Source organism: Oncorhynchus nerka, linkage group LG11 (genome assembly GCF_034236695.1).
Source record: "Oncorhynchus nerka isolate Pitt River linkage group LG11, Oner_Uvic_2.0, whole genome shotgun sequence".
Classification (NCBI taxonomy): domain Eukaryota; kingdom Metazoa; phylum Chordata; class Actinopteri; order Salmoniformes; family Salmonidae; genus Oncorhynchus; species Oncorhynchus nerka.
In genome coordinates this window covers 43,180,609-43,190,099 of record NC_088406.1, presented here as the reverse complement: position 1 = coordinate 43,190,099, position 9,491 = coordinate 43,180,609, and the positions used below count along the sequence as shown (strand labels likewise).

Sequence of the window (9,491 nt, the reverse complement as noted above, 5' to 3'; positions counted from 1 at the left end):
TTAATGGTCCACATTATTGCGTTGTATTACTTTGAAAAGTATGAGTGTTTCTCCCAAACAAGGGAAATCAGCTCATACTTTATATGACAACTTTCACCTTTCCCGTGTGCTTAAATTGGACATTATCATATCATCTCTAAGACAGTGATTTTTCAGAAAGATTAATACAGAATAATGTAACACACGAGTACATATACAATAATAATGATCTAGGCTTTAAGAAGAACCACAGAGGAAAGTCGGAGAGCGAGTGGGTCACATTCACATTTTTAGTTTAAACATCTCAAGGTATAGTAATGTAGGAATGTAAAAAATAGCCCATGCAATTTCTCATAAGATTAGCGTTTGTTTTTTTAACCGGACAATTGAATAAACCATAAAAGCATTCACAGTAAGATTCAATGACATAAGAAGAAAACGCCCATTATTAGCCTAGTCCTTTTGTAACAAGTGAGCAGCGCATCATCGCAGCTGTAGTCTACTTGGAGCGGGATTTTACGCGTGCATATTTGGTAACACGTTGGCCAACCGTGCGCGCAGTGCTCTTATAAAACATTTGAAGAGCTCCATGCTCAACAGACCGTGCGCAGGTATTCTGATATCAGCACAGTAGACGTAGCTTTGGCTCACTCAGGGATATTGTGGATATTATACTACCCCGTGGAGCATCCGTTTGGGGAGCATGACAACCGGAGCCATTCGGGACGCAGCGGATCGGGAGAAGCCCCCTCTCAGTCAAGCAGGTAGGCTATACTGCGAATTAGTGTAAACTACTGTACTTGAATTAGGCCGACGATTTAGATTTTTTTTTTTTTGTACCATTTTACAATTTTTTTAGCTTAGTTGAAAGGATTTCGTTTTGGTGAAGGAAAATGCAAGTGGTTTTTGTCTGTGTACATGAAAACTATGTAAGTTATATGCTTATTTAAAAACATTGTGTGCAGAATTTTGACCTAGTTTATAATCCCCAAAGCAGCTATGCCTAATCATTAATCAAATAAAGAAAATATGACATCTATTTGCAGGTTTTACCTTTCATTTTTTAAGATTTACATTGTTGTAATTTGAGACCTGCCAATAGAAAGAAGACTTACTGACGTGTAACTCAAGGATTGATTTCGTTAGGAGATTTTTACATGCACTGATCGCAAATTAGAATTCAGCCTATTGTGGTTATTATACTGGCTAATTATCCATTTGCAGACTTGGTAGAGCTGTTTTACAGATGTGGAGTTATTCTCTGAGAGTTTTGAATATGTATTATCTACACTGCCTTTTCAGTGTGACAGTAAGCACAATAAATTAGGCCTAATATATTTGAAATGTTATTATTACCATCATATTAATAATCTATATTATTTTGAAAATAGTAAATCATGGACTGGACCATATCTGCTCCCTCTCTGTGCTAGATTCTCAGTAAAACATATCACTTTTTATTTTGTTTTTATCATAAATGGTCCCATCCAACATTTCCATGTGGGGCCCAAATGGGTTAGTGAACGGCTTTTCCTCAGGCCCCATGAGTAAAACCCAACAGGGACCCAAAACGTTTTTTTCCTCAGGATCCAGGTTGGCCCCACACGTGGGTATGAAGCCCAAAATGAGCCCACATAAAACCCAACATGGCAATCACATGTGGGGCCAACGTGGATACTGAGGACAAATCTTAGTGGGCCCCTTCTGGTTATCCTCCTAGGACCCCAAGTGTTAACCCTTCTTTAACTCACCTGGACTAGGTATACATTGTACAGTGAAATGGTATTGTGACTGATTATGCATCTGTGGGTTCAGAACTGATGAAGAGGAGGAACAGGATGGCGATATGGCTGGTACTGGGCATGCTCTGTCTGTCCCTGGTCCTGGTCATTCTGGGGATCTACACCACCACTCGCACAGAGAGCCTCAGCATCACCGGATACACCTCTGGAGTCATTGTAAGTACATCTTCATCATTATCATCATCATCATACTTATGTTCATCTGCCATTTTGTTGAAAATTACTCACTATACATATAAATGAACTATTAATAACAACAAACACATTTTCACAAATGTTCTCTCTTTTTGTCATAAAAAAACAACACAGACCTTAAGAAAATAAAGAAGTTGCAATGCCAAGAAGGCAGATCTCCAGAAATTATTGACGGATGGGGAAACTGTGGTTTGTGAGTCGTTGCCCTCAAAACAAGATGTCTTCCAAATTATGACAATTAAAGTCTCATAAATGTCGTGAGAACAAACCCTGATCTTAAAGCACATGACAGACAAACAACATATATTTCAGCTGTTATTTGCATCACAGCCAGTAAATATTTCCAGTAGATTTTATATACATTTAAAGACAGATCATTTCCAAGTGTATAATCTCGTTTAACCCAGAACTAAAGTCTTGTGTAATTGGTCAGCTGCTCGATTAAGTTGTGGGTCCATATGTGTTAAGAGATTGGATCAAGAGATGCTAGAATGAGACGCTCCACCTTCTCTCTTTGCAAGTTACGGCCCGAATGTCCCCTACCCTTCGGAAATTCAAAATATGCTAACAACTGCGAAATTGCCATTTGTCCAAATAACCAGTGACGAAAAACCCAAACACCAGAACTACTGCTACTCGTTATCCCACACAGCCCATTCCTTTCTGAGAGTTCTACGGCACCACAGCCATGTTGTTAACAGGTGCATTTTCTATTATGTCCATGTTTTAAACCTTGGCATTTCTTCAGCTGGATCACCGCAACTCAATTCTGATTTGTGGGTACATTAGTGATTCAACTGCACAGTTCATTGACACTTCCAATTCTGTAGTAGTAGTAGTCCACCAGGGGATAATCTTTGCGTAACAATAACATCAGTGAACAGACTTGTTTTTTATCTCTTGACTTTGCATGGCTTTTAATAGTGCATACAGTTCTCTACAATAAGAGCCAACCGCTGGCATCTCTAACAGTGGCTGTTCTATTTGATCTCTGCAGTTGGCGTTTGGATCCTTCCTGGGTGTTCTTGGACTCTGCCTGGAGGAAAACCGAAAACAGCTGGTACCTTTCTACTACTTCTCACTCATTTGTCACATTTGTACTATCCTTCCTCCTGAATGGTCTCTCTCTCTTCCTCTGCTTATCCCATAATGTTCTTGCCTGATCCATCTCTCTCTTTCATCCTCTTGGTTATAATTGCATCCATGCACAGCAGAGATTGATTTGGGTAACTGCAGGCTGTGTGCAGGCTTTTCTTCCCATCCCAACACTATAACACCTGATTTAGCGGATAGTGGACCATTTGTTATGAATTAATGCACAGTGTTTACAGGGCTAATGACCAAATTAGTTGTTTTAAAAGAGATTACTTGGGGTTGAGTTTTGGTTTCAAAGTATTTCCATTTTGCATCTTTCAGTTAATTGTCTTTTTTTAATCTGTCATAGAGAGTGGGGATGATTAAGAATAGCGAGTGGTGTGGTATCCAAGCCACAGCCACAACCTCTGTTTTGTGTAAAAGCCAGAAATATGGTCTGGCCTGTAAAATATAAAAGGAAAAACCCTAAAACTCATTGGATAATAGTCTTGAAAGATCTATTTCTATAAATATTTAAATCATTGCAGCCAGCTGTTATTTGAAGTGAAACATATGCCCTTATAATCGCTGCAACCAAAAACACTGTTTATAAGGTAGAATTCAGGGTTGAGCATTCCAATCTTTTACACACCAATCAATATAATACAAAATTAAAGAACCTGATCTTCAACCAGCTCAAGTCAACAGACTCAGCACGGCCAACTCTGTCTTTCCAGTCCAAACCACATCCCATGGTACTCTGTTCGGTTGGGTTGACTCTCCACCTCACACAGCAGGACTAGTCATTAACAAGTTAGAGAAGATGGACAGAGTAGTGTGTGTGTGTGGTGTGTGTGTGTGTGTGTGTGTGTGTGTGTGTGTGTGTGTGTGTGTGTGTGTGTGTGTGTGTGTGTGTGTGTGTATAGTGGATAAGGATATTGATTGATGTGTATGTGTGGGGCTTCTCCATACCATCCCATCTCATTTTATCCAGCAGAGGAAAACATTGTGAAAAAGGAGAGAGATACTGAGTGTATAAACAGAAAGCAACTTGTTAGGTCGAGGTAAGACAGGGAGATGGAGAGAGTGAGGGGACCCCAGCATAGAGGAGTAAATGTGCCTGGCTTGGAAAGGATGTCAATGCCTGCAGTACACACACACACACACACACACACACACACACACACACACACACACACACACACACACACACACAAAAACAAAAACAAACAATAGTTAATTAATGATTCTTTAAAATGATTCCAGATGGGTATTTGTTAGCTGTTGTTCTGTTATCAATACATTTTACCACAGTTTTCTTGGCATTTAGAAAAACTGTAAACTTTAGTGAGCTTGTAATATGAAGTAAAGCAGTCTGCTGCTAATTATTCTCACCTGCTCATTTCTGTGTCTTGTTACGGTTCTTGGAATCTTATAAGAAATACAAATTAAAATCATAATAAATGTTAAAGAAGCCTTTTTAATGATACTTCAATGTAGGTAAACAGAGATGGGGTGGGGTGGGGGTGGGGGGGTAGGGGGAGATAGAGAGTGTGGTCTGTCAGTTATTATTACACTGAACAAAAATATAATCGCAACATGTGAAGTGTTGGTCCTATGTTTCATGAGCTGAAATAAAAGATCTCAGAAATGTTCCATAATCACCAAAAACACCCTGACGGGTGTGGCATATCAGGAATCTGATTAAACAGTATGATAATTACACAGGTGCACCTTGTGCTGGGGGCCATAAATGGCCACTCGAAAATGGGCAGTTTTGTCACACAACACAATGCCACAGATGTCTCAAGTTTTGAGGGAGCGTGCAATTGGCATGATGACTCTCATCAATTGGCATGATGACTCCAGGAATATCCACCAGAGCTGTTGCCAGAAAATTTAATGTCAATTTCTCTACCAGAAGTTGCCTCCAACGTCGTTTTATAGAATTTGTCAGTACGTCCAACTAGCCTCACAACCGCAGACCACGTGTATGTTGTTGTGTGGATGAGCAGTTAGCCGATGTCAAGTTTGTGAACAGAGTGCCCCATGGTGGTGGTGGGGTTATGGTATGGGCAGGCATAAGCTATGGACAACGAACACGATTGCATTTTATCAATGGCAATTTGAATGCACAGAAATACCGTGACAAGATCCTGAGGCCCATTGTGAGGCCCATTTAAAAAAAAAAAAAAGCTATCTATGGCCAACAGATGCTTAGCTGTATTCCCATTAATGTGAAATCCATAGATTAAGACCTAATGAATGAATTTCAGTAAAATCAATGACATTTTTCCATGTTGCGTTTATATTTTTGTTCAGTATAACAGGCAACTGTTATTTTGTCTAATTCTAATCATGTCTGTAGTCATGTCCAAGATAGACACGTCCAGCTATCTGTTAAACTGATATTTTCATATACTCGACATTACCTCAGTGGCTGTCATGTACTAGCTTATTGGCCAGAATGGCTACCAGGGCTCCAGTCCTTTTATTTATTTTATTTTATTTATTTCACCTTTATTTAACCAGGTAGGCAAGTTGAGAACAAGTTCTCATTTACAATTGCGACCTGGCCAAGATAAAGCAAAGCAGTTCGACACATACAACGACACAGAGTTACACATGGAGTAAAACAAACATACAGTCAATAATACCGTATAAACAAGTCTATATACGATGTGAGCAAATGAGGTGAGATAAGGGAGGTAAAGGCAAAAAAGGCCATGGTGGCAAAGTAAATACAATATAGCAAGTAAAACACTGGAATGGTAGATTTGCAGTGGAAGAATGTGCAAAGTAGAAATACAAATAATGGGGTGCAAAGGAGCAAAATAAATACAGCGGGGAAAGAGGGAAATAGGTAGTTGTTTGGGCTAAATTATAGGTGGGCTATGTACAGGTGCAGTAATCTGTGAGCTGCTCTGACAGTTGGTGCTTAAAGCTAGTGAGGGAGATAAGTGTTTCCAGTTTCAGAGATTTTTGTAGTTCGTTCCAGTCATTGGCAGCAGAGAACTGGAAGGAGAGGCGGCCAAAGAAAGAATTGGTAAACCACCCTGGTTTAGTTTAGGCTACTTACTTACTGACTTAGGCTCATCTCCCATCAGAGATCACAGACCATTGACGATGTGCAGAGGTTAGCCCATGGCTAAATATTTCTGCTACGAGTGGTCTCTGAGGCTAGGGTAGTGTTTATTAGGGCAGGGGTTCTCAAACTTTTGGGACTGGGGACACCTATTGTAATAGCAAATTAAATAAGAACCCCCTCATAATCAGAACACAACTCAAGTGAGATAAAGAAAATAGGAGTTTTACAATGAATTCGGCCGTGCATGGCCGGACTAACCAAGTTTCGGGCCCTGGGAAGGAACATTTTAAAGGTCCACCTCTTGGAATTGCAGTTTTCAAGCTAATTTCCTGCAATTTTACAAATGAGGCAGAGAGAAAACTTTACGAGGTGTATTTTAAAAATGTATTTTTCACAAATATCCCAGTGTGTCTCCCAGGTCCATGTTGCCCAGTGTTAATACCATAAATGATAGATTCATAATATTACATTGTATTTTATTACACCCTTTAAACTTATTCCACTGATCCCTTGGCCAAAATCATTTAATCGGTTTCTGTTAGTAATATTCATTAACAAAAGAGGGGGAAAAAACAACGTTTTATACATATACACACTAAGTGTACAAAACATGAGGAACACCTGCTCTTTCAATTACATAGACTGAACATGTGAATCCTGGTGAAAGTTATGAGCTCTTATACATGTCACCTGTCAAATCCACTTCCGTCAGTGTAGATGAAGGGGAGGAGACAAGTTAGAGAAAGATTTGTATGCCTTGATACAATTGAGACATGGATTGTGTGCCATTCAGAGAGGGAATGGTTAAGACAAAAGTTTGAAGTGCCTTTGAACGGGGTATGGTAGTAGGTGCCAGGCGCACCAGTTTGAGTTTGTCAAGAACTGCAACGCAACTGGGTTTTTCATGTTCAACTGTTTCCTGTGTGTATCAAAAATGTTCCACCACCCAAAGGACATCCAGCCAACTGGACACAACTGTGGGAAGCGTTGGAGTCAACTATGGCCAGCATCCCTGTGGAACGCTTTCAACACCTTGTGGACCATGCCCAGACGAATTGAGGCTGTTCTGAGGGCAATATTAGGAAGATGTTTTTAATAATTTGTACACTCAGTGTATATTCAGTGCCTTCAGAAAGTATTTACACCCCTGGACCTTTTCCACATTTTGTTGTGTACCATCCTGAATTTAAAATGGATTAAATTGAGACACAATACCCCTTAATGTCAAAGTGGATACTGCAAGTATGTCTAAGTAATACTGCAAAAAATGTGGCAAAACAATTCACATTTTGTCTTGAATACAAAGTGTTATGTTCGGGGCAAATCCAATACAACATGATACTGAGTACCAATTTCCATATTTTCAAACATAGTGGTGGCTGCATCATGTTATGGGCAATGTTCCCTCTAAGCTGCGCATGTGTGCAGGCGTGCAGCTCCCCCAGGACTGCCGTGCAAAATAAATATCAGCCTGCGCAGAGAAGCACGAGATTGAACTTCACTCAACTTTCTAGTTTCCCCCTTTAGTTAACATTATCAACGTTCCCCTCTACTGTGCGAATGGTGAACGAAATGAACGCAATATTAGCCGCTTTCAATGCAACATACTGAAACAAAGCAAACTATGCAAGAGATTCTTGTGTAGGCAGAACACATTGGAGTAGGATTCAATTGCATTGACAGGCCCGACTCAGGCCCATACTCTACACAGACCAGTGCGCCATAATCAATCAGAGCTGCAGAATCCCTATATGCAAATACACCATTGCCATATATGGATCTGTGTCAGTCACTTTGAACTGGTCTGTGTTTACAGCATGAGTAAATGCATGTAGCCAGCCAGGTGTGTACATTTGTTCATATTCTTTGCTAGTAAGTGAGTTATTAGCCCTGTTATAGCAAATGTCTAGTCAGTAATGGGGGAGTTGTTGCTTCCTACAAGAATACAATATGTGTGCATTTCTAGACATCTTTGAACAGCAAGTCAGGTCAAGAGCTTTTTTTTTTCTTTCTAAAAATCGAATCAAATCCAATTTTATTTGTCACTTGCGCCGAATACAACAGGTGTAGACCTTACAGTGAAATGCTTACTTACAAGCCCTTAACCAACAATGCAGTTAATAACAAATCATTAAAGCGGGGCTATATACAGGGGTACCGGTACAGAGTCAATGTGCGGGGGCACCAGTGTCGAGGTAATATGTACATGTAGGTAGAGTTATTAAAGTGACAATGCATAGATAATAACAGAAAGGGGGGGGGGGACTAAGGGTCCTTAGTCTAGATAGCCATTTGATGAGCTATTCAGGAGTCTTATGACTTGGGGGTAGAGGCTGTTTAGAAGCCTCTTGGACCTAGACTTGGCGCTCCAGTGCTGCTTGCCGTGCGGTAGCAGAGAGAACAGTCTATGACTAGGGTGGCTGGAGTCTTTGACAATTTTTAGGGCCTTCCTTTGACACCGCCTGGTATAGAGGTCCTGGAAGGCAGGAAGCTTGGCCCCGGTGATGTGCTGGGCCGTTCGCACTACCCTCTGTAGTGCTTTGCAGTCGGAGGCCGAGCAGTTGCCATACCAGGCAGTGATGCAACCCGTCAGGATGCTCTCGATGGTGCAGCTGTAAAATCTTTTGAAAATCTGAGGATCTGAGGACCCAAGCCAAATCTTTTCAGTCTCCTGAGAGGGAATGTCGTGCCCTCCTCACGACTGTCTTGGTGTGCTTGGACAATGTTAGATTGTTGGTGATGTGGACACCAAGGAACTTGAAGCTCTCAACCTGCTCCACTGTAGCCCCGTCGATGAGAATGGGGGCGTGCTCGGTCCTACTTTTCCTGTAGTCCACAATCATCTCCTTTGTCTTGATCACGTTGAGGCAGAGGATGTTGTACTTGCACTACACAGTCAGGTCTCTGACCTCCTTATAGGCTGTCACATCGTTGTCAGTGATCAAGCCTACCACTGATCATCAGCAAACTTAATGATGATGCCCTGAGGGGCCCTCGTGTTGAGGAAAAGTGTGGAGGATGTGTTGTTACCTACCCTTACCACCTGGGGTGGCCCGTCAGGAAGTCCAGTATCCATTTGCAGAGGGAGGTGTTTAGTCCCAGGGTCCTTAGCTTTGAGGGCACTATGGTGTTGAATGCTGAGCTGTAGTCAATGAACAGCATTCTCACATAGGTGTTAATTTTGGTCCAGGTGTGAAAGGGCAGTGTGGAGTGCAATAAAGATTGCATCATCTGTGGATCTGTTGGTGCGGTACGTAAATTGGAGTGGGTCTGGGGTTTCTGGGATAATGGTATTGATATGAGCCATGACCAGCCTTTCAAAGCATTTCATTGTTACAGATGTGAGTGCTACG

At 41.1% G+C, this 9,491-nt stretch overlaps 1 protein-coding gene across 1 annotated transcript in view; it reads left to right on the top strand.

Moving 5' to 3' along the window:
- Positions 1–459: 459 nt before the first annotated feature.
- The window catches only part of LOC115136916 (transmembrane protein 255B), a 30,285-nt gene continuing 21,253 nt past the window's right edge, over positions 460–9,491 (top strand). Inside the window, exons 1-3 of the mRNA XM_029672828.2 lie at positions 460–743; positions 1,795–1,937; positions 2,974–3,036. Of these exons, the coding sequence (XP_029528688.1) occupies positions 683–743; positions 1,795–1,937; positions 2,974–3,036 (267 nt within the window). The 5' untranslated portion in view covers positions 460–682. The remainder of the gene's footprint in view (positions 744–1,794; positions 1,938–2,973; positions 3,037–9,491) is intronic.